The 24,517-nt window shown below is 46.8% G+C and overlaps 1 protein-coding gene across 5 annotated transcripts in view; it reads left to right on the top strand.

Annotated features, from left to right (window-relative positions):
• The window catches only part of CD8B (CD8b molecule), a 47,351-nt gene that overhangs the window by 18,069 nt on the left and 4,765 nt on the right, over nucleotides 1-24,517 (top strand). The window contains exon 6 of one of the 5 annotated variants that reach the window (XM_030827559.1): nucleotides 22,269-22,322. The exons of 2 other annotated variants lie outside the window; for them this stretch is intronic. In XM_030827559.1, coding sequence (XP_030683419.1) covers nucleotides 22,269-22,314 — 46 coding nt within the window. In that variant the 3' untranslated portion in view covers nucleotides 22,315-22,322. Of the gene's footprint in view, nucleotides 1-2,204; nucleotides 3,875-22,268; nucleotides 22,323-24,517 lie in introns of those variants that run through there. 2 more of the 5 variants (XM_030827560.1, XM_030827558.1) reach the window with 2 other exon arrangements.

Raw genomic sequence — 24,517 nt, 5'->3', positions numbered from 1 at the left:
AAAACCTGACCAATAACTTAAATGTATTTCAAGAACATTCTTAGCTCTCCTGAGGAGAGCAATCAGGCTTTGCATGCACAGAATACCGCAGGGAATCCCAAACTCATCCCATCCGTTATTTCATCCCACCTATTATTTCATCCCCTTGGTTCTGTGTGAGATAAGGGGTTATCACCCTCATTTTACAGATCAGTGGAGAGACTACTGGAATCGTATTTGAAGACCAGCCTCTTCCACCAGCCATTGCGTTCCTTCCCTAGGAGCTGCCTTTGTCCCACCTGCCGCCCTTGACCCCATCTGGGTCCTAGGAGTTGGCAGAGTCACATAGCACTCTTGGGGCCCACTGAGCTGAGAAAGCGCCTGTACTTTCCCTGGGCTGGGCTGGGACCTTTAGTGGTGGCCATTTAGTCACCACCTTTGCAAGTTGCTTTGCCCTGGTAGGGCAGTGACATTAGGTCCTGGGTCTTTCATGAGGCTGTTGGAAGCCATCCTGGGCCAGGGCAGCATTCCTGCATTTGATTTTTGTTCCTCAAAACAGAGACTGTTTCACATCTGCCTATCCAGTTAATTACATTTGATCCTCAGAACAACTCCCTCTATACAGAAATGTTTGGGGGAGCAAAAGTACACACCTCTAAATTGAAGAAGGCAACAGGGTCTCTTGCTCAAAAGCTCCAGCTTTAGGTGGAGACAGAGCTGAGTTTGAATCCCATCTGCCAATCACCATGTGACAGCCAGCAAGTCACTTCACGTCTCCAAGCCTCGATTTTCTCGTCTGTAAAATGAGCTAACAGTGCCAATCTCACAGTCAGTGTGAGGACTCACTGGGGTATTATCCTTAAAGCATGTGGCCCCAGGCCCCTGGAGTCAGAGCACAAGCTCAACTCATTTCAGTAAATTCAACTCTGTAAGTGCAACAATGGACAAACAAAATGTATTTTTGAATACTCTAAAATTGTAAATAGCCATATAAATTCATATTATTATATGCTCTGCATTGTTGCACACATTATATTTATATCGAGAGTGGCTTAAACATGCCTGCTGGATTTTATGGGCAATTTTCAATGATATTTTAATTGTGTACAGTTTTCACCTTGTGTGTTGGATTTAGAAGCTTCCCCCTACCCAAGAGATAATAACTTGAGTGTAGCTGTCTCAGGCCAGACCTCTAGAAAGTTCCATTCAAGGCCGGGTGCAGTGGTTCACACCTGTCATCCCAGCATTTTGGGAGGCCCAAGGCAGGTAGATCGCCTGAGGTCAGGAGTTTGAGACCAGCCTGACCAACATGGTGAAACCTCGTCTCCACTAAAAATACAAAAAATTAACTGGGCGTGGTGGCAGGCGCCTATGTAATCCCAGCTACTCGAGAGGCTGAGGTAAGAGAATCGCTTGAACCCAGGAGGCAGAGGTTGCAATGAGCAGAGATCACACCTTTCCGCTGCAGCCTGGGCAACAAGAGTGAAACTCTATCTCAAAAAAAAAAAAGAAAGTTCCGTTCAAATCTCTCCCATGATGACCTTTCATGGAAAGTAAGTCCCTCTCTGGTACTAACTGTGGTCTGGGTCTGTCCCCACCCCTTCATTTTAACTTGCCCCCCCAGTGATCTGATGCCAGTTTTGGGGAGGCTGGATGCAGGACCTCACGCTTTTGCAAGCCCAGGATCAGCTTGAGGCAGGGAAGGGGCTCTGGGTGGTCATGGGGGGACCCTGAGCCCTCCACACTGTCTTCATTTCAAACAGATGTACTCTCTTCTATTGTCTGGCTTTACACTTACCTGTAACATGTCATTTAAACAAAAGGGTTTGTGGCTTTAAAAGAGCTTGAAAACCACCTCTGGTTTTGCTCTCATGTTCCAGGCGTGGAGGAAATAGCCCTTGGTGCTCACAGATCTGAGTTGCGATTTGAGGTAGTTGTTCCCCAGCCTCTAACTGTCCTTAGAAAATCATCCCATCCGCAGGCTAATTTCTTCTGGCCCCTTGATATAAATTCGTGATTCTCTTAGATTATCTTAGAGGTACTAGAGGAAGTAACACAATTCAGAGCTACAGTTCTCTGAGCTGCAGTATTGTTTTGTTTTTTAGCCTTAACAATCTTTTTAATGACTAAGATGGGCCCTAAAAACATACTAACAAAAAACTCTCGGCCCCAGGCTACTTGGAGTAGAACTCTGCCTTCTCATTTGCCATTTGTCTCTGTTACAGGAAATTCAATATCGTTTGCCTGAAAATAAGTGGTTTCACAACTTGCTGTTGTTTTCAGATTTTACAAATGAGCAGAGAATACGGTTTTGGTGTCCTGCTACAAAAAGACATCGGTCAGTAACAAGCACGATGTGGAAAAATGAGAGAAGGGACACATTCGACCCTGGAGAGTTCAATGGCTGCTGAAGCTGCCTGCTTTTCCCTGCTGCAAGGCCTTTCTATGTGTGACGTGCATGGGAGCAACTTGTTCGTGGGTCATCGGGAATACTAGGAAGAAGGCTTCATTGCCCCCAGGGCACTTCACAGAGTGTGCTGGAGGACTGAGTAAGAAATGCCACCCATGCCACCGCTTCTGGCTCCTGTGCTTTCCCTGAGCTGGGACCTTTAGTGGTGGCCATTTAGCCACCATCTTTGCAAGTTGCTTTGGGTAACATTGGGTCCTGGGTCTTTCATGGGGTGATGCTGGGCTGGCTCCCTCTTGGTCTTCCCAGGCTAGGGCTGACCTTCCTCGCAAAGAGGCCAGGTGCAGATCGGGAATGAGGCTTGCTGAGAGGGGCTGTCCAGTTCCCAGAAGCCATGTCAGTCTCTGAGGGCTTCCTTTGGGGCCGGGAACTTGCGGGTTTGAGGATAGGAGTTCACTTCATCTTCCACTTGTAAGTTTCTCAGCTCCCATTTCTACTCTCCCATGGCTTAATTCTTCTTTCATTTTCTGTTCTTTTTATACAAATGTCTTAGTTGTACAAATAAAGTCCCAGGTTAACGATAACAAACGGCTCCTGTGACATAAACGTGCGAAAGCTCATCTACAGCAAAGATATCAATGCTCAGTGGAACAGAAACCATAAGGATAAAATTTGTACATCCTCCTTTTGCACCTGAGATCCTCATTTGCCCGACGTTGTAGGTGTGGACAGTCCTAGATAGGCTAGGAAGCGCCCAGGGCACCCAGAGCCAGGTTGCAGGTGCCTCAGGCCCATCTCCCAGCCCACTCCCAAGCTGAACTAGCACGTGTTCATTTCTACCGTGGGTTGAACCCTGGTAGGAATCCCTGGCTTCAAGTCAGGCACGCACCAAAGAGAAGGTAGGAGGCATGAGGGGTTCTGTCACGTGTCCCTTCATTTTCTTGTCGATTCTTAGCCTTGACGGTTGGAGAAGGAAAAAGCAAGGAGAAAGTGCTAAGCAAGAGTGGAGAGTGAAGAGCAGGACCTCGTGTCTGAGTTTGAAAAAGTGCCTGAGTCCCATCTTAGCCGGCCCCTACCTGAGCTTTAGCAGCCTAGGAGCTATCGCACCATAAAACACTGCAACCTGAGGCTGCATTAACAGAAGCACCATGTCCAGGTCCAAGGAGAATCCACCCTCACCTGGTTTTCCTGGCCAGCTCAAAGAAGGACATTGACAAATCGGTTATGTTCAGTTACCTGTGACAACCACAGAATGTAAGAAATGTTACAGAAAAACAGGAAAGGAAAGACAACTCTGGGGAAGGGGCAGTGCAACCTTCTCCTGGCATCTGGGGTGTGGCCGCAGCAGAATGAGGTGTGGTGGGTGGAGTTAGTAAGGCATAGATGCAGTGTTACTGGAAGGAGGGCCTTGAGTGTAAGTTGTCCAGGTCCTTGGCATTTTGAACAAAGAATTGAACAAAACACACAAAGTAATAAAGGAATAAAAGCAGCAAAAGGAGGAATTTGTTGAAGTGAGAAAGCACTCCACATGGGGGGAGTGGACCCTAAGCCGACAGCCCATGGGCCCAATTGCAAAGTTTTCTGGGTTTTAAGTACCCCTTTTGAGGTCCCTGTTGGCTACCCCTCATCTGGGTGAAGGATTTGGTCCGTGGCTAATGAAAGGCTGAGGTGAATTGACGCCCTATGTGGATGAAGGGATGGCCTGTGGTCAATCCAGGGCAGTCTCCCTTTCCATCTGAGACGAAGTGGAAGGGGGAGGGTTGTAGGGAGAGTAGCCTTTGATCCTTGGTTACTCAGTTTGGGGAGATGGGGTTTTTCCTTTTGGTTTACGTTAATTGGCCTTAGATGCCCTGCCCCCAGACCCAGGTGTTTTCCGTTTGATCCAGCTTTGAGAAGTCAGCACAAATTGGCCTCAGATTCCCTGCCCCCAGACGTAGGTGTTTCTCCTTGATTCAGCACGAATTGGCCTTAGATTCCCTGCCCCTAGACTTTAGTCTCCTGCCTCAGCAAGAGGTGTTCTAAAGAAAGAAAAGCTCTGCCCATCAGCTCTGAGGACAAGGGACAGGCTGCCTTCCAAGGCTGAGGGGAGGGGTGAAAGAATTGGGGTCAGCTGGACCAGACTCCTCTAGGGTTCATGTTTCAGGTGGGCCCCTCACCTGGGCCATCACAAACAAATAAGAGATTAAGGCCTGCAGTGCACACGGTCTGCCCTCCTTGAAGGCTCACACCCAGTGCGCAGCGGAAGTAAGAATAGGCCGCAAGGCCCCTTGTCCCACTGCAGGCTTTGAAATTTGACCGTCTCCCTGCTGCTGTCTTTGCAATTGCATGTACTTGTTTGCAAGTTCTCATGGGGTTGGGCTGGGGGCAGGAGTGGTTTGCTCTCCTCCGTCAGTTTTCTGTGCAGCAGGCACCTGCCGAGGCGGGCTCAGCTCCGGCCGCCCAGGGAGCTGGAGCAGGCTGGGCTGCCAATGGTGGGGGCTGCGGTGAGAAGGTCTGCACCCAGCACCTGACTTTTGTTTGAAGAAGGAACTGAGCTGCTACTACATTCTATAGGGCTGTTATGATGAAATATGTCCCCCAAACTCCATCCAGCTATCTTTTGACTAGCAATTCTACTTGTTGGCATTTATCTGAAAGAAACACACCAAAAAGTGGCATGCGCAAAGAAATACGCGTCAGTTTGTTCCTCCTAGTGCGGCTTACTAGCTAAAAATGGGAAATAATCAAAATGTCCATCAAAAGGGACTGGTCAGATAAATTCAGATACAGTCTAATAGGGGGTTTAGGCGGCTGCTAAGGAATGAGCTAGATCCATATATGCTGATATCAAATGATGGTTATAAATGCATATATTTTTAAAACATCTGTATAGATTATTCTTAATACAATATATGGCGCAATATGTGGTCACTGTTAAAATTCAAGCACAGAAGAAAACAAGCAAAACAAATATATGTTGTTAGAAGTTAGGATACAGTTACCCTTGGTCCAGTGGTGGTCATTAGGAGGGAGCATGAGGTTTGAATGTGAGCGTTTCTGCTTCTCAATCTGGGAATCACTTATATGAGTGTGTTTCATTAGTAAAAGTCATCAAGCTGTACACTCAGATATACTGACTTTATAGCTATGGATATAGATGTAAATTATACTTCAAGAAAGAGATTTTTTAAAATCCAAGTACAGAATATTGTAGAAATGTGTAAAATTGGTATTTAGAAGTTTCTTCAGCCAGCACATGGGATCACAGATCACGCCTGTAATCTCAGTACTTTGGGAGGCCCACACAGAATGATCACTTGAGCTCAGGAGTTTGAGAGCAGCCTAGGCAACATAGGAAGACCTCGACTCTACAAAAAGTTTTTAAATTTTTTCTGGGCACGGTGGTGATTGCCTGTAGTCCCAGCTATTAGGGAGGATGAGGTGGGAGGATCTCCTGAGCCCAGGAGTTTGAGACTGCAGTGAGCTGTGATCACGCCACTGCACTCCAGCCTGGGCAACAGAGCGAGACCTTGTCTCAAAAATAAATTTTTTCTAAAAAAACTTTCTTGGTTTTTTTCTTCCCATATTTTTTAAAACATAAAATTGAAATCTCGAGAATATAATACATAAAACAGAGAATATAGAAAATTAAATCTTCTAATATTGTTCTGCAAATTTGATCTTTTTTCTCTAATAATAAATCAAGGCCTCTGGGTATATTTGTTTGTATATGTACAGGAAAAGGTCTGTAAGGATTTACTTTCAGCTGTTAATGGCAGTTACTCTGGGGAATTTCCACTTCTGCTTTGTACAGTTCCTTGTGTGAATTTTTACATCATGTATTAATTTTGTAGTTGGGGAAAAAGCAATTAAAAGTTTGGAAAAAAAGAACCTCTGACCATTGTTATAATAAGAAATTGGAATCAATAAAAATATCCACAAATGAAAGATTCATTCATAAGTTAAAAAAATCTGAACCATGGAAACCATGGTGAGACAGGTCTGAGGTGGCCAGACAGCACAGCCTGGGTCTTTACCAGCTGTAGACTTTGGGTGAGCTATATTTGCAATTGCATTTACTTGTCTGGAAGTTCACATGGGGCTGGGCTAGTGGCAGGGGTGGTCTGCACTCCAGCAACTTTAGGTGAGCGTGGGTTCTCTGCCCTGAAGGAGAACATCTATGGTACTTCCCTTTCTCTGTTTTTCTGTGGACCTTAATGGGTCTGGGAGCAGCACTGGTATTCCCCTCTCCCCCGGCCCCCTTCCTCTCAGTGGGAAGTAGCCTGCAGGTGTGGAGCCCACCCGGGCCTGTTCAAAAGAAGAAGGGGGGTCCTACACCACCCCCTCCCTTTCATCCTTACTCATCCCCGCCCCCGCCCCGCAGCTTGTGTCTCTACCTGTAGGAAGTGGGCAACTTGTTTTCAGAAAGTGTTCCCCGACCCCGCGTGGGCTGCAAAGCTGATCCGAATCTACCACCTAGTCAAAGGGAAAGATAGAAAGAGCCCTGTCTTCAGAGGCCTTCCAAGGTTGTGGAGGGCAAAAGATATTTCCTCTGTCGCTTCTTGGGAAACCTCCTTCAATGCGTCACTGACACTCCCGAGGAACCGTGAGTCACTGGTTCCTGGAGTCCTCCCAGTTACATAATTCAAACAGAAGGAAACCATATTCCCCAGCCCTGCATCGGTTTGAGATTCACAGAAATATGCACGACACGTGTGATTCCTGTAAAGCTGAAAGAAGAGGTGCTGAAAAAGGCACTTACATCCTGCACAGTACTGTTGGCTCTCCTGGATCCTGCTTTTCCCATTAGTTTACTGCCTTTCACATGCGAGTACCCTTTTAAGAGCTTTGCTTAGACTTCTAAATTTGAAAGGAAACCATGTCCATTCCTTTAAGTAATTTTGTTGTTGTTTGAGACAGGGTGTTGCTCTGTCACCCAGGGTGGAGTGCAGTGGCGCACTCATGGCTCACTGCAACCTCTGTCTCCCGGGCTCAAGCGATCCTCCCACCTCAGTCTCCTGAGTATCTGGGACTATAGGCATGCACTACCACACCTTGCTCATTTTTTATATTTCTGGTAGAGATGGTGTTTCCCCATGTCACCCAGGCTGGTCTTGAACTCCTGGGCTCAAGCAATCCATCCGCCTCGGCCTCCCAAAGTGCTGAGATTACAGGAATGAGCCACAGCACCTGGCCTTTTCATGCATTTTTAATTGTAGACCATTTCCACTCCTGTCCCCATTTATGACTGAACTAATACCCACAACTCTGCACCCAATTCTCCTCTTCCTTGTGGGGTGTGTGTGTGTGTGTACAGTGCTCTGTTGCCCAGGCTAGTGTGCAGCGGTGCCATCATGGCTTACTGCAGCCTTGACCTCCCTGACTCAAGCGAGTAGCTGGGACTACAGGTGGGCACCAGCATGCCCAGCTAATTTTTTTTATTTTTAGTAGAGATGAGGTCTCACTATGTTTGTTGCCCATGCTGGTCTCAAACTCCTGAGCTCAAGTGATCCTCCCACCTTAGACTCCCGAAGTGTTGGGATTACAGGCATGAGCCACCATGCCCAATCCCTTAAGTTTCTTGATGCCAGTTCAAATGTATCTATTTGGGGAAACTTCTGTGTGCCCAGACAGCCCTGTGCTGGGACTAGGGGTGTGGCATGGCCAGGATAGACATAGTTGGGCCCCCAGGGCTCTTGCTCACAGCCTCTAGGCCTCAGTTCCCTCTCTACTAGCCCAGGGCCAAGGCCTGTGGGGGTCCTCTGGCTCTTTCCTGCCACCTGTACAAATCACTCCTAAGCCTGAGGCCAGAATTGAAATGAATGAATGAACAAAGCAAAAGGCTCCGATAGAAGGTCCTTAGGCCCCCACAAGCTGGAGCACAGCCCTCCCTCTCTGCTGCCCCTCCCAGCACCTCCCCTGCTGGCTCCCCCGCCCACCCACCCACCTTTCTGTGCTCCTCAAGGCTGTGAGGACCACTTGGGATGTTTACTTTGCCAAGTACAATGGACAATCCCCTTAGAGAACCAAGTTCAACAACTCAGATCTCAATCAGGCATGTGTTTCAGGCACTAAAGATTTGGCTCAGAAGATGTCCCTAACCCCATGGCTTTCATTCTCATGGCTGGGGGGACACAGGCCCAAGGCTGGCACTTGTGTGGCTCCAAGAGTGAGTGGCCTCAGTGCCTCACTGGCTGCAGCCTCGTGCCAGCCCCAGACAGACAAGAGAAAGACCTGGGTGATGCCAACACAAGCAGAGGGCATGGATTGCCTTCTCAAAAAAGTTGTATTTTGCTGGGAGTGGAGTTCACAGCCTCTCACAGATTTTGTGGAGGTCTCTGCGGTTGGGTGAGGGCAAAGTTATGAGGGGAAGATGTGAGGTGGTGTTGGCGGAGGGGTGGAGGCCCCTCTTCCCCACACACCCCCGCCCCCCAGCACCCCTTCAGCATCCTGCGAGCGTGAAGCTGCCTGCTGGGCTAGGCCTGCTGTCTGGGCAAGACCAGGCCAGGCAAAAGGGAGGCCATGACTCCCACCCCTCCACCCTCACCTCAGCCTCAGCCAAGTTTGGGGGACATGGGGAGAGCAACAGTAGATGTGATCAGCACAAAAGGTAGGCCTGCCTTCAGATCACGAAGGCTCTAGCTGGGCCAGGGCAGAAGATGAAGTTTGGGTCATCCCCCCTTCTATCCGAGTACCTATCCTGCAGCCACCCTGATGCTTCTGGTTTGGAAACAGGGAGGTAGGGCGGCTTCCACAAGACAAGCAGGCTTTGGTTGAAGTCCTTTTGTGGGCCCTGCTCAAAGCCCAGCTCCCTAGAAACTCAGAAAGCCATGTTGGGTGGTCTATCTTGTGGTGTAGGGGATGAGGGAGGAGAGAAGAAAGGCTCACAGTGGCTCAGACCAGAGCCAGTGCTCACTCTGGCAGTTCCAGCTTCCTCCGTCAGGAAGTCCACCAGCCCCACTCAGCACAGAAAGGAGCTTATCAACAATGGGAGAAGGAGTAATACTGTCGGCCTTTTATCTCTATAATTTCAGAGTGCGCCTGTGTGTGCTTCTGTGTGTGGCAGGTGATTTGGTGGGGCGGGTGCAGGGGAACGTTTGTCTTTCTTTTTTTTTTTTTTTTTTTTGAGACAGAGTCTCACTCTGTTGCCCAGGCTGGAGTGCAGTGGCATGATCTCGGCTCACTGCAACCTCCGCCTCCCGGGTTCAAGCGATTCTCCTGCCTCAGCCTCCCTAGTAGCTGGGATTACAGGCACGCACCATCATGCCCAGCTAATTTTTGTATTTTTTAGTAGAGACGGGGTTTCACCATGTTGGTCAGTCTGGTCTCGAACTCCTGACCTCATGATCCTCCTGCCTCGGCCTCCCAAAGTGCTGAGATTTCAGGCGTGAGCCACTGTGCCCGGCCTGGAACATTTGTCTTATACATTTTTCCTAGTCATTGTGACATACAGGGCTGTTCAATGGACAGCTATCCCACATTTGAGCCTGGTCAGGTGCTCCTGATGGTAACTCCAAACCTCCCCACCCTCTCCCCAACACTGCTTTTAATATCCAAGCTCAGTTAAGACCTTTGTGCGTGTCTGCGTCTAAGAGAAGAAGGCTGATTCACACGTCCTCATTTCTTCTGCCATGACCTCTACACCAAAATCTTTTTCATAGCATGAGTTATGACCCTGGCATGGTTAAGCATACATTTTCCAGAAAAATAATAATCTGTCATTTGCATACAAATGTCACTGAGTGAGTAAAAATGTAAAACAGTGATGCTGCTCACTGCTGGAAAGCTTGTGGCCAAGTGCACACAGGTGTTGCTGATACTGTGATAAGCGAGTGCTACAGCCTTGTGGAAAACAGGTGGGTACCATCTAGTAGTGTTTAATATGAATCAGGGACTGTCACTCAGCACTCCTGGGAATAGGTCCCCGGGAAAGTAGAAGCATCATTGCATCAGAATAAATATACAAAGATGATTCTATCAATATTGTTTGGACAAAATAAAAATGGGAAACAACCCCAAGTTAATCAATAGGGAATCATTTATTTATTTATTTATTTATTTATTTTTTTGAGACGGAGTCTTGCTGTGTCACCCAGGTTGGAGTGCAGTGGCGCGATCTCGGCTCACTGCAAGCCCCGCCTCCCGGGTTCACGCCATTCTCCTGCCTCAGCCTCTCCGAGTAGCTGGGACTACAGGCGCCCGCCACCACGCCCGGCTAATTTTTTGTATTTTTAGTAGAGACGGGGTTTCACCGTGGTCTCGATCTCCTGACCTCATGGTCCGCCAGCCTCGGCCTCCCAAAGTGCTGGGATTACAAGCGTGAGCCACCGCGCCCGGCGGGAATCATTTAGTAGGTTGCTGTCTATCTATACCCAAAAATATCGTGTAGCCATCAAAACAATGACTTAAAAAGAATGATTTGGCCGGGCACGGTGGCTCACACCTGTAACCCAGCACTTTGGGAGGCTGAGGTGGGCGGATCACGAGGTCAGGAGTTTGAGACCAGCCTGGCCAAGATGGTGAAACCCCATCTCTATTAAAAATACAAAAATTAGCCAGGCATGGTGGTGCATGCCTATAGTCCCAGTTACTTGGAAGGCTGAGGCAAGAGGGTCACTTTAGTCCAGAAGTTTGAGGTTACAGCAAGCCACTGCACTCTAGCCAGGGCAACAGAGCAAGGCTCTGTCCCCATTGCCCCCCAAGAAAAGGAAGGAAGGAAGGAAGGAGGGAAGGAAGGAAGGAAAGAAGGAAGGAAGGAAGGATGGAAGGAAGGGAGGGAGGGAGGGAGGGAAAAAGAGGGAGAAATGGGCTGAGGGGAAAAGGTGAGACAGAAAGGGAGGGTGAGAGAGGGGAGGGGAAGGGAGGGAGAGGAGGGGAGAGGAGACGAGAGGAGGGGGAGGGGAGGGGAGGGGAGAGGAGAGGGCCGGGTGTGGTGCCTCACACCTGTAATTTCAGCACTTTGGGAGGCCGAGGTGGGCCATCACCTGAGGTCAGGAGCTTGAGATCAGCCTGGCCAACATGGCAAAATTCTGCCTCTACTAAAAATACAAAAATTAGCCGGGCATGTAATCCCAGCTACTCGGGAGGCTGAGGCAGAGAATCACTTGAACCTGGGAGGCAGAGGTTGCAGTGAGCCAAGATCATGCCACTGCACTCCAGCCTGGGCAACAGAGTGAGGCTCCATCTCAAAAAAAAAAAAAAAATAGATTAACTTGGCAACACTGCCAGAGTGTACTATTAAGGAGGAAAAGCAGGATGCAGGGAAGTATTTAAACTATCCTTTTTTGTAACGCAGGAAAGCATCTTCATGTCTGTAGCTGTGTGCCTGTGCCTATGACCCTGTGAGGAGGCTGCAGCAAGAGGAACAGTGGAGGGGAAAGGGCGAGAGAGAGAAGGAGGGAGAGAGAGAAGAGGAGAGGAGAGAAGAGGGAAGGGAAGGGAAGGGAAAGGGAGGGGAGGGGAGGGGAGAAGAGGGAAGGGAAGGGAAGGGGAGGGAAGGGGAGGAGAGGGGAGGAAAGGAGAGGAGAGGAGGCCAGCGCTGACCATGAGTGTTAAAACAAAAACTTTCCCCTGGAAAAGGGATTCCTTTCATTTAAATAACAAGAGATCAAAACAAAAGTATTCCTCTTTTTATTTTTATTAACCTGTCTGTTAAAATTCAATTTTATAATACATTGAAAAGCTCCTAAGAATCAATGTTTTTATTTACCCTTGCATTGCCTAATTCCCAAAAAGGATTTGGGGCAGCTTACAAAGCTCAACACACACAGGGAGCATTAAATTAGGGGGCAAACCAACAACAGAAGGGAGGGTGGGGGCAGGAAAAGTGGGCATCATAGTGGCTCACAACCTGAAGTGTCAGCATTTATTCCCCACTCAAGCAGGTTATTTGGTGCTGCATAAAAACCTCATGTGACGGTGCCCTTCCTCTTATTTGATATGATATCTCTTTTTTTTTTTTAATTTTTTTGAGATCAAGTCTCTGTCGCCCAGGCTGGAGTGCAGTGGCATGATCTTGGCTCACTGAAGCCTCTGCTTCCTGGGTTCATGCAATTCTCCCACCTCAGCCTCCTGAGTAGCTGGGATTACAGGCACACACCACCATGTCTGGCTAATTTTGTATTTTTAGTAGAGATGGGGTTTCACCATGTTGGCCAGGCTGGTCTTGAACTCCCAACCTCAGGTGATCCACCCTCCTCAGCCTCCCAAAGTGCTGGAATTATAGGCGTGAGCCACTGCACCTGTCCTTTTCTTACTATTTTTAGTCTTATAATCACTCAAGGTAATTTATTTTCTCCTCTGATATTTGCCTAAAATTACAATTCACCACCCCAGATAGAGTGTGCTGCTCTGGCTGTGGCTGTATGGTGTAAACACTCAAGCTCGTCAGATGAGAGAGCACAATTAAGACCCTTTCCCACTCGCTTATACCTTCCTTACAGCAGTGGAATTTGTTATTATAATGGCTAATCCCTACAGTTAAAAAGATGGCATTGCAAGCACAGGCACAATGAAGTTACTGACTTCCTGATCATTCTTTTCACTGTTTTCATTTTGGTTTTTTTCCTAAAAGTTTGAGAATAATACTTCTCTCACTCCCCCAGCCCCTAGTCTTTAATTTCTTATCAGAAAATTAGGCTGACTCCTCAGTCTGGGAGTCTCTGAGGCTGATCTTCAGTTTCTACTTTGACCACCCGTGTCTCCCTGGGGCAGGGGAGCTTCAGTGATCCCACAGCTTCGTTACTGGTTAGCCGTGTTCTGGCTTCTGGGTTTCTGCCGCCTCATCAGATGTCTCATTTTCCCAATCTGTGGGCCCTAGCAGAGGGAAACATTGCAGAGATAGAGGAATGCAACTCACCTATTCTTTTAGAATCAGAAGGAAAACATTTTCTTTCTCAAAGGCAAAAGTTTCTGTCTCCTCATGGGATTATCAGCTGCTAGATATTTGCTGATCAATTTTAAATTGCTGATTTCAATAATTGAAGTGATGCATGAATAGACTCCATTTGAACATGTGGATTACATGACAAATGTAGCATTCACATACATGGGGAAAGAATAGATTATAGAAGCCGGGCATGGTGGCTCATGCCTGTAATCCTAGCACTTTGGGAGGTCGAGGCAGGCAGATAACCTGAGATCAGGAGTTCAAGACCAGCCTGGCTAACATGGTGAAACCCGTCTCTACAAAAACACAAAAATTAGCCGGGCATGAAGTCTGAGGCAGGAGAATCTCTTGAACCCAAGAGGTGGAGGTTGCAGTGAGCCAAGATCGCACCACTGCACTCCAGCCTAGACAACAGAGCAAGACTCCGTCTCAAAAACAAACAAAAATCATAGATTATAATAAAGAGTGCCGAGACAATTGGTTAACTATTTGGAAAAAATGGAGTTTTAGCCCTTCATATCTGACACCAAAGGAAATTCTAAATGATTTAAATAAACAACGTTTCTTAAAAGGACAGAAACCAGAAATTTAGTAATTTAATTAATAATAAAATCTAATAAAATTTAATGCAAACTGGTTTCTAATATAAATTGGAATTATTAAAATAATAAACAAAAGGAATGCATTTTTTAATGGATTTTACCAGATTGTACCATAATATAACATTTCAGATGGATGAGAGTGCTGATAAATGGGCCCATTCATAATCCACTGCTGGGAGTCCAGGCTGGTCCCACCATTCTGAGGGGCAATGTGGCAACACATATCTAGAGCCTCAAATTTGTGTATTTTTTTTGAACCAGCAATTTCACTTCTATGAATATATCATGAAAATATTCATGATATTATTAGTTATGCACAATAATAATAATAATTTTTTTTTTTTTGAGACAGAGTCTCACTCTGTCCCCTGGACTAGAGTGCAGTGGCACAATCTCGGCTCACTGAAACTTCCGCCTCCCAGGTTCAAGCAATTCTCCTGCCTCAGCCTCCCGAGTAGCTGGGATTACAGGCATATGCTACCACATCTGGCTAAATTTTGTATTTTTAGTAGAGATAGGGTTTCGCCGTGTTAGCTAGGGTGGTCTCGAACTGCTGGCCTCAAGTGACTCGCCAAAGTGCTGTGATTACAGGTGTGAGCCACCATGCCCAGCCCCACAAGAATTATTAGTGGCAAAGACATGCATCAGAGTATTGTGAGCATATTGAAAATATGCTAAAAACTGGCTGGGCCCTGTGGCTCATGCCTATAATATCAGCACTTTAGGAGGCTGAGGTGGGAGGATCACTTGAGCCCAGGAGGCTGAGGCTGCAGTGTGCCAGGATCGTACCACCGCACTCCAGCCTAGGTGACAGAGCGAGACCTTGTCTCGAAAAAAAGAAAAACATGCTAAAAACCTACGTATCTACCAGTAAAATAAATGAGAATACATCCATGCAAGGTAATAAATGACATTAAAATAATGCTGTGCAAGAATGTTTAATAAGTGGAAAGATATTCACAATGCATTATTAAATTTAAAAAGCAGATTATCAAATGTTATTCTATGAACCCAGCCCTGGGCAGAAGAGGAGAGGAATTATCTGTGTGTGAGAAACGTGTTAAATGTCGTGGGGGAATGACAGCCGGTGGTGTGGAGGTAAAAGATTTACTGAAATAGTTGCAGGTAAAGGAAGGCAGAAGATTTATTAGAAAATATGTTGCCAGAGGGACAACGGGCAGGCAGCAGAGAGAAACTGACTGCAAGGAGACAAAGGCTTGCTGGCGATTTTACAGGGTAGTGTTTATGCCATCTGTTGAAGAGGGCTTTGTGTAGTATTAATAACACCAAGGTTTCGGTGAGCTAACTTGCAGGTGTCTGGCGAGAGTTACTTACTCGGGAGGGCTCTGTGTCCTGGACCATAAAGAAAGGCAGACTTGTTGCTTATCTGCTTTCTCTTTTTACTTTCCCTTGCTCCCACCCGCCTGACTCCCACCAGCCTGACTCCTTTTTCCCTAATTAGGAATCCACAGTAAACAAAATATTCAGAAAGAGCATATGCCAGCCGGGCGCGGTGGCTCACGCCTGTAATTCCAGCACTTTGGGAGGCTGAGGCAGGCGGATTATGAGGTCAGGAGATCAAGACCATCCTCGCCAACATGGTGAAACCCTGTCTCTACTAAAATACAAAAATTAGCCGGGCATGGTGGCGTTCACCTGTAGTCCCAGCTACTCAGGAGCCTGAGGCTGAGGTGGGGGAAATTGCTTGAACACAGGAGGCAGAGGTTGCAGTGAGCCGAGATAGTGCCACCGCTCTCCAGCCTGGGCAACAGTGCAAGACTCCATCTCAAAAAAAAAAAAAAAAGTAAAGAAAGAGCACATGCCAAAATGGTAACTCTGATTGTGGCAGGGATTGGTGCGGGGCAGATTACAAGTGATCTTTATTGTCTTGTTTATGCATGTGCAGTACTTCCATCTGTGTATTACACTGACCACCAGGCAAAACAACAATGCAATCTCCGTTTTGAAAAAAAAGAGTGTGTATGTATATATGGAGAAGATATAATGACAAGAAACAAATTACTGTTTTTAAAAAGTGATGAAGTGTTATTAGAGCAACTAGAGTAGGAACTCATTTTTAAGAGAGTAAAGGAATCCAGAAGATAATAAAGTAGAGGTTACAGGTTGCATCTTTGGAGGTAGGCCCATATGAATACTTTATTTTCCTTTTCTCTTTGCTTTTCTGTGTTTCTTAGATTTTTCCTTAAAAAGGCACATGATTTTGATAATAAGAAAATTATGTATTTTAGGCTGTACCTATTTAAAACCTACTTGCACAGAACTTCACACTTAACATATTGGCTGTGAATATTACAGGCTGGCTGTCTCTAGCTGCTTCCAGGGTTTCACTTCTCAGTGGCCAGAGCCACTCGAAAGGCCCCTTAACTTCAGAAGTGAGATTGTCAACAGCATCTCCTAGAGTTGGAAAACCTCCTCTGAAGGGGAAACAAATCATCATCATCAAATAACAAAAATTTTCAAAAATTAAAATTTTCCAAAATATAAATGAGATTATCTACTTTATATATCTACGTTAAAAACTTCTCTGTGGGTCCAGACACACACACACACACACACGCACACACAATTCTAGTTATTTTTAGAAAAGTTTTGCCCACAGTTGATCTCACTGAAAGTTTAAAGTGACCAGATGATCCATATCTTTACATGTTGTTTATTGACATTCACCCCCACTGGCCGGCCACCATCTTCATTTATTAAGCATTTGTTATGCGTTTGGTACTGTTCCATTTACCTGCATTATGTCAATTAACTGCTTATGCACGTACATACTCTTGCCATTTTATAAGCAGGTTACTAAGCCTAAACTCAGTCAAGTCACCAGGCAGGAAAGCAACACTATAAGGATAGGACTTTACTCAAATAGTGTGTACCACCCACTGACACCTGGTGAGATGTCCTTGCCCCATCCCGCATCACATGGGAACAAGAGCCAAGGCAGTTCAACTTCAGGTCCTGCACAAGTTTTCCTAGTCTCATCTATAAAGCCCCAGAGTTCATGATCACTGCATATAAGCTATGAGTTCTTCCTCTACTTTTGTGGTGGGTGAAACAGCAACAAACTGCAATTAAAATTCAAAAATCTTTGCAACTAGCAAAATATGATTAGTCTAGAGCTGTAGATCTCTACGTTGCAAAAAGAATTTAAAGTCTAGCTAATTCAGCTTCCAAAATAAAACGTGAACACCCTTTACAGCAACGCTGCCCCATATTTGTCTACCCCACATTTTTTTTTTTTTTTTCGAGATAGGATCTTGCTCTGTGACCCAGGCTGGAGTGCAGTGGTGCCCTCTCGGCTCACTGCAACCTCTGCCTCCTGGGCTCCAGCGATCTTCCCACTTAGCCTTCTGAGTAGCTGGGACCACAGGCACATGCCACCATGCCTGGCTAATTTTTTGAATTTTTGTAGAGATGGGGTTTCACCATGTTGGCCAGGCTGGTCTCAATCTGGGCTCAAGCAATCCACCCACCTCAGTCTACCCATGTGTTGGGATTACAGGCATTAGCCACCACACCAGGCCCCCAACCCACATTTAACTACCTCTCGTGACATAAAACCCGAACTCTCAGGGCAAGCCAATTCATGTTTAACTCTACCAGAAAGTTTTTTTTTTTTTTTTACTCAAAAGAAGTCCTTGCAAGCTTCCAAGAGTCACTCAAAAACAAGTCTACTCAGTGGCTTACACTTGACCACAGTCTTAGCTGATGAACCAAGATGAACTCTTTGCTGCCACAAAATCCACAGTCAGCCAGGCACGGTGGCTCATGCCTGTAATCCTCACACTTTGGGAGGCCAAGGCGGGTGGATCACCTGAGGTCAGGAGTTGGAGACCAGCCTGACCAACATGGTGAAACCCTGTCTCTACTAAAAATACAAAAATTGCTGGGTGTGGTGGCGGGTGCCTATAATCCCAGCTACTCAGGAGACTGAAGCAGGAGGATCGCTTGAACCCAAGAGGCAGATGTTGCAGTGAGCTGAGATCGTGCCACTGCACTCCAGCCTGGGTGACAGAGTAAGACCCCATCTCAAAAAACAAACAAACAAACAAACAAACAAACAAAAAAACAAGAAATTCACAGTCATGTCTACATGTGTGAACCACAGCCAATTCCAGTGCCCACTGTAATTCCAACCCCTTTCGATCCTGCTAAGGAAGCCTCCCACAATGCACTTGGGCGAGAGCGACACTGTCTTCTACAGGAATAACCTTGAACCTGTTCTACTTTTTAAAAATGAAGTGAACATTTTTAGTAGCCACGCTTCACACCCAGCAGCAGCACAGTAAGGTATCTATGCAGGCAGGATTAAGATGGTCGTTAGGGTTCTTTCCAAGTGACAGGGCTCAGGTGATTCACCCAAGTCCGTGGCCACCCTTCCTGGGTCACCTCCTCTCCCATAGGTCTTTTGTTCTCCTGGCCCCAAACCTCCACTTCTTTCTACATTGTCAGAATCGATTGGTGGTTCCTGTTTCCTTCTCACTTACCGACCTGTACATGTCACAGATTCTCACATATTCCATTTGCAAGAAAGCCACTGTTTTAGAGCGGCTCTCTGTTTTGTTTTGATCGTTGAGAGGAGCTCGTGGGCATTATTGCTGCATCACCCACCACACAACTGGGGAGGTGTCACTGGCTAAACAAAAGGCAGGGGTGACGGCTCCTCACCCCTGTGGCCCAGATGGACTCCTCTGACAACCGGGGCAGAGCTAGGAAGACAATACAGACTCTCATGTTGCCTGCACAGAGCTCCCCACAAGACCACACTTCCTCCCGGGCTTTGAAGGGTACATCAATATAAGACAAATGACACGTTCTAAAAAACCGCCTGCAAACACGGGCAACCTGAGCCTGCTTGGTCTGCAAATGTTTCAAGGCTCAGGGAGGCTGTCATGGATGTTTCCCCTGAGAGCTCCAGTGGCAGAGGTCTACACATTCAGGTAGGAGCTCCTGTTCATGTCCGAATGGCACCCCTGTCTCCTCCTGGTGCCCTCTGGGGCAGCTGACACCATGCTGAGCATGCAGCCTGTTACAGTCAGGTAGGGCAATAAAGAGTGGAGTGGCGGGCAGGAGGTGAGGCACGGGCAGTGGCCCTTCCTGAGGGGCTCCCATGCCCCCCTTAGAGCCTGCTGTTCAGACTTGGAGGTGGCAGCGAAGAACGGGTCCCAGCACTTATCTTTGCTCATGTTGCCGCTGCATACGCTTTCTGTCGGCTTCTTCCGAGAGGTGTCTAGTGCAGTTATCACCCATAGGAGCCTGAGCCAGCTGCAGCTCCAGGACATTCACCTGGCTGAGTCTTTTCTCACCTGAGGGGTGCCTGGGTGCTGCCTGCCAGGGCAGCCGTTGTCTGATTCCAGCGTGATCACAGCAACCGCAAGCCAGCCACAAGCCTCTGTCTTTGTGTGCCTGGGGTTTACTGCGACCGTTGGGGATTCAAATGGGGTCAGATTGAAATGGGCAAAGAATCTTCTGAAGCCTGGACTCTTTCCCAAGGAAGTCAAAGGGAATGGCCAAGGAGGGGTTGGGGGACCGTGGAGGAGGGTGATCCGCACCCTCCACTCCCACAGCCCCCATAGGCCCCTAGTAGCGGGGAGTCAGACAGAGCTGCCGCCATCCCCGGGACCACCTGCACACCTGCCCCTTTTATGTGGGGACGTTATGTAGGGCGGCCCCTCTCCAACCCCAGCAGCACACCCCCTACACCAACACCCAAGCTGCGTGGGACAGAACCAACAAGTTCACTTACCAAGGCAGATGCGCCCATCACCCCTGCTCTTTTCCCAGCCTCCTCATATGCCAGAGCCACCTTAGGAGCTGTGGAGGAAACTCCAGGGCCCATATAAATTGCTTAGAGCTTTGGAACCCACGCAAGAGATCCATCCTCAGGAGATACTAATCTGTGCCATCATCATTATTTATTGGCATTAGTTATGTGTTCTAGAACTAACAACAGAACAACCTAAGTGGCTGACTATAAAGAGGAGTTTCAATAAGCTGTGGTCATTTACTTGGTACACAAGTATTCAAACCTTAAAAACGGTGGTTCCAAAGATTCTGTTAGCGATTCAGGGAAGGTTTATGTAATGAAGTAAAGGAAAAGCAGGACGTAGCACTGTGTTTACAGTAAGCAAGGTCGAGACAAGGCCTTGGGACAGAAGCACAAGAAAGCATCCCTGAGTGTGCTCTGGAGGGACTAGAACCTTCTTTACACCTCTGATGGTTAGCTCTCCTCCCCTCCCCTCCACCACAAGGCCTCCCTCTCTCTTCCCTGCCCCAGGGCAGTGATGAAAAGCCCCCTCCCCCCAGGACCCCGGGAAGGGAATGGGTTGTGGGTTTGTGCAGGGGGAGGCTTTTTCTCTTTTCATCTGCTCATTCATTCAATCACAGATTTACTCTTCATTCCCTTAGTTGCTCTTTGGCCTGGAGCACGTAGCTTCTTGTACTTTGGCCTCCTGAAAATTAGAGGTAACAATTGCTTTCCTGTTGTATGTCCAGCACAGTAGACACTGCACACACAGCCACCCGGCCCTGCACAAAGACACAGAACAAAGCGGGGGTTTCGGGCTGATTTGGCCACTTCCAGCTGTGTGCAAGGCAGCATTGATCTGAGTCTCAGCCTTGCTCTCTGAGAAACGGAGCACCTCACAGTACCTGGCCCAGAAGGTCACACAGGTAAAAGTGTGGCAGAGGTTGTGCCCTGCACGAAGCATTGGCACTTGTTCCTCAGTGTTGACTGCAATCAGCCACAGCCCAGGGCCTCCTTCCCTGCTCTCAGGCCGGGCAGGGAGAAGAGGGTCCCTGCTCCAGCTCCCCGCTGCATCTAGAATGCACTCCAGCTCTCCCCAGTGCTGAGGCCTGCCATCTCCCTGCATGTCCCCCAGCATACACACACACACACACACACACACACACACACACACACACACACTGTACAAAGCTCCTTTCCTCCTCTAGCTCTGTCCCCCTCCTCTCTCTGCCTGGACCCCCTAGGGCTCCTCCTCAGTCTTCTCCAGGACCACTTCCCATCATCCTACAAACATGCAGCCTGTCCAGGAGGCCCCGGGGTGGTCTCTGTCACTGCACTTCCAGCACTTCTCACTCTCCGTCATTCTTTCTTCTCTGTGTTTTTCTTTGTTATCTCTGTCCACTACACCGTCCCCTTGAGAGATCACATGTGCTTCTTGAGCGTTGCTTAAACCTGCCTCGAACAGTGCCCGGCACACATGTGTGGGTGCACAGTCAATATCAAATCAATGAGGAAATGAACATTATGCTTACAATGAAAACAAATCAGGGCCTTGGTCCTTATCCTCAGAGAGCTTTTTAAAATGATTGTGCAGGCCGAGCCTGGTGGCTCACTCTGTAATCTCAGCATTTTGAAAGGCTGAAGTAGGAGGATTCCTTGAGCCTAGGAGTTTGAGACCACCCTGGGCAACATAGTGAGACCTCATCTCTACAAAAAATTAAAAAATTAGCCGGGCACCGTGGTGGGTACCTGTAGTCCCAAATATTCAAGAGTCTGAGATGTGAGGATCACTTGAGCCCAGGAGGTCAAGGCTACAGTGAGCCATGATCGTGCCACAGCAAACACCAACCAGCCTGGATGACAGAGAGAGACTGTCTCAAAAAAATTAATTAAATTTTTTTTAAGTTTTAAAAAATGATTGTGCAAAAAGGTAAATACAGTATGATTCTACTTGTAGGAGGTACCAAGAGTAGTGTCTCTGAATTTGTCAGAGAAACTGAAAATAGCATAGCGGTTACCTGGAACTGGGGGAGGGGGAATGGGGAGTTGGTGCTTAATTGATACAGAGTTTTAGTTTAGGAAAATGAAAAAGTTCTGTGGATGCATGGTGGTAATGATTGCAAAAAAATATAAATATACTTAATGCCACTGGAGTGTATATTTAGAAATGACTAAAATGGTAAATTTATGTTATGTGTATGTTTTGCCACAATTTTAAAAATAGCTTTTAAAAATGGTTGTAGAGAAAGATATAAACACATTAAACAACTGCAGAATTATGAGACAATATATGAATAAGTGGCACCAACAACATGAGACAAGAAGTGGCACATACTGCTTGATTCTGGCCCCCAAAAAGTCCAGTGCTGAAGGCCATCTCTGGAGTGGAGTGTGGCTTTGCACTGAGCATTGCTCTCTGGGAAGGGAAGTGAGTTATTTTATATATAAAATGTGTGTTTATATCAAGCATGCTGTCTGTGTTTTCCTTGTCAACCTTTCCATAGTTTTCGTAATTCTAAAACATCATCATGTTAATGCCTAAAATTATATTGAAGGCATTATCATTGTTTACTTAAATATTGCTTTATTTCTGAACATTTCCATTGCTTTTAACATTTAACACCTCTGTTCATACTCTATTGTGCCAAGACTAAGATTACATCCACTGGAGAAATGTTCCAGATTGGATTACTGAACATACAGGTATAAACATTTTGATAGCTTCTGATATCGCTTTCTGAGGTCATCATGACTCTCACCTGAAACAGATAACATCTTTTTTTTTTCCTGCTGGGGTATAAGTGGAAAACACATTTTCAGCACGGATATAATTTTGTGTTAGAAGACTGCAGCACTTTAAAACTCTTTTTCCCAAGAGCTAAAGGAGAGTTGATGCTATAAACATGGCAGGAACTCAGAACCCTGGGTACAGTCCCTGGTTCATCTCTGCCCTGTGTCTGGGGCAAGTCAGGGCAGGACTGTTGGGAGCTGCAATCCAAGCACAGAGTTGCTCGGAGTTGCAGAAGGAGAAGCCACAGGGCAGACAGACAATACAGAACCTGAAAGAAGTGCCCAAGCCTGCGCCAGCCCTTCAAAATCAGAGAAGAGCGGGCCTCGAAAAGGAAAAGAAAGAAAGAAGGCAGAACGAGCTGGAGCAAAGGAATTAACCAGGGGGAAGAGAAGGGTGGAGGAAGCAGGGGGCTCAGAACACTCCCTTTGGAGAGGACTGGGTTTGTGGGGGCTTTCCCCTGCTGCAGCGGGGCTTTGCTAAAAGTGAAACTGTGATTTTCGGAGAGTTCTGAAGGCGTTCACCTAGTAAGGAAAATGTTCCATTTGGGGGTCCACACTGGGTTAAAAACAATGCCTCTGCCTGCTCTCAGTTATGGAGGCCCCCGAGTGTCTTCAGTCAACTCTGGGTGGTTCTGAGGCTGCAGCAACACCCGAACTCGGCCTGTGCCCCAACTCGGCCCAGGGCCTGAAGGAGCCCCAGTGTGATCTTAACTCAAGTGTGCCCGCAGGACAAGGCCCCATGTTGCTTCCCCACCACAATACAACTAAGAACAAAGCTCCCATCTGCTGGGTGCCTCACAGGCGCCAGCACTGTGCTGGGAGTTGTGTGTTCTTTTTCTCGTTGCTTTCTTAACGGCAGAACGAGGTGGATATTAGCAACTCCTTTAGCAGGGCTCAATGGCATCCTAGAAATCACACCGCATTTGATAAATCTGAAAGCTAGGATTCACCACGGGCGGCCTGACTCCAACGCCTTGAGAATTTAAGGAGCAGCAGGCTTCATGAGTTTGATGAAAAACTTGGGAGAAGGCCAGTGTAACCTAATAAAAAGTCAAAGTTATTGGATTATTTGGAAAAAAAAAAAAAGTTGATCCTTCCAAGAGTACCTATATAAAAGGAGCACCTATATTCAAAGCCAGCTACATGGCCCGTGGTTCAGGAGAAGCGGGGAGTTGGGTCAGAAAAGATCGGACAGACAGGATGGCTCAGTAATTAGGGCTGGCACATAGCAGATCTGGGCTACCTGTGTGACTCTGAGCAAGTGAATTAACCTCTCTGAACCTTGAATATAAAACAAGAATAATGATAATATCTACCTCACACACGAGCATTAATAAAATAGTGCTTGCAGAGTGCATGGCACATAGTACTCAGTCAATGGTAGCTGCTAGCGTTGTTATCTTAATGATCACTGTTATTACATTATATTCTAGTCATTTTTGATATTTTTGAGACTAGCCTAAATCTCACCACTCAGGCTGCAGAAAGGATGTTTCACTAACCTTGGAAATTCCAGTACAGGCAAACCTCAGAGATATCTCAGGTTCAGTTCCAGATCACCACGATAAAGCAAATATCACAATAAAGCCAGTTACATATATTTTTTGGTTTCCCAGTGTACATAAAAGTTATGTTTACCCTATAAGGTAGTCTACTAAGTGTACAAAGACATTATGTCTGGAAAAACCAATGTACATGTCTTAATCAAAAAGTAATTTATTACCAAATACATGCTAAAATCACCTGAGCTTTCAGTGAGTCATAATTTTTTTGCTGATGGAGGGCATCTTGCCTTGATGTCAATGGCCGCTGACTGATCAGAATGGTGATTGCCAAAGGCTGGCGTGGCTGTGCCAATTTCATAAAATAAGACAACAACAAATCTTGCCACATTGATTGACTCTTCCTTTCACAAAAGATTTATCTGTAGTATGTGATGCTGTTTGATAGCATTTTACCTACAGTAGAACAGCATTCAAAATTGGAGTCACTGTTCTCAAATACTGACACCTCTTTATCAACTAAGTTTATGTAACATTCTCCATCTTTTGTTGTCATTTCAACAATGTTCACACCATCTTCACCAGGAGTAGATTCCATTTCTCTTG

This window comes from Nomascus leucogenys, chromosome 14 (assembly GCF_006542625.1).
Source record: "Nomascus leucogenys isolate Asia chromosome 14, Asia_NLE_v1, whole genome shotgun sequence".
Classification (NCBI taxonomy): domain Eukaryota; kingdom Metazoa; phylum Chordata; class Mammalia; order Primates; family Hylobatidae; genus Nomascus; species Nomascus leucogenys.
Note: the sequence above shows the minus strand (reverse complement) of the source record. Positions and strands in the feature narration are given on the sequence as shown.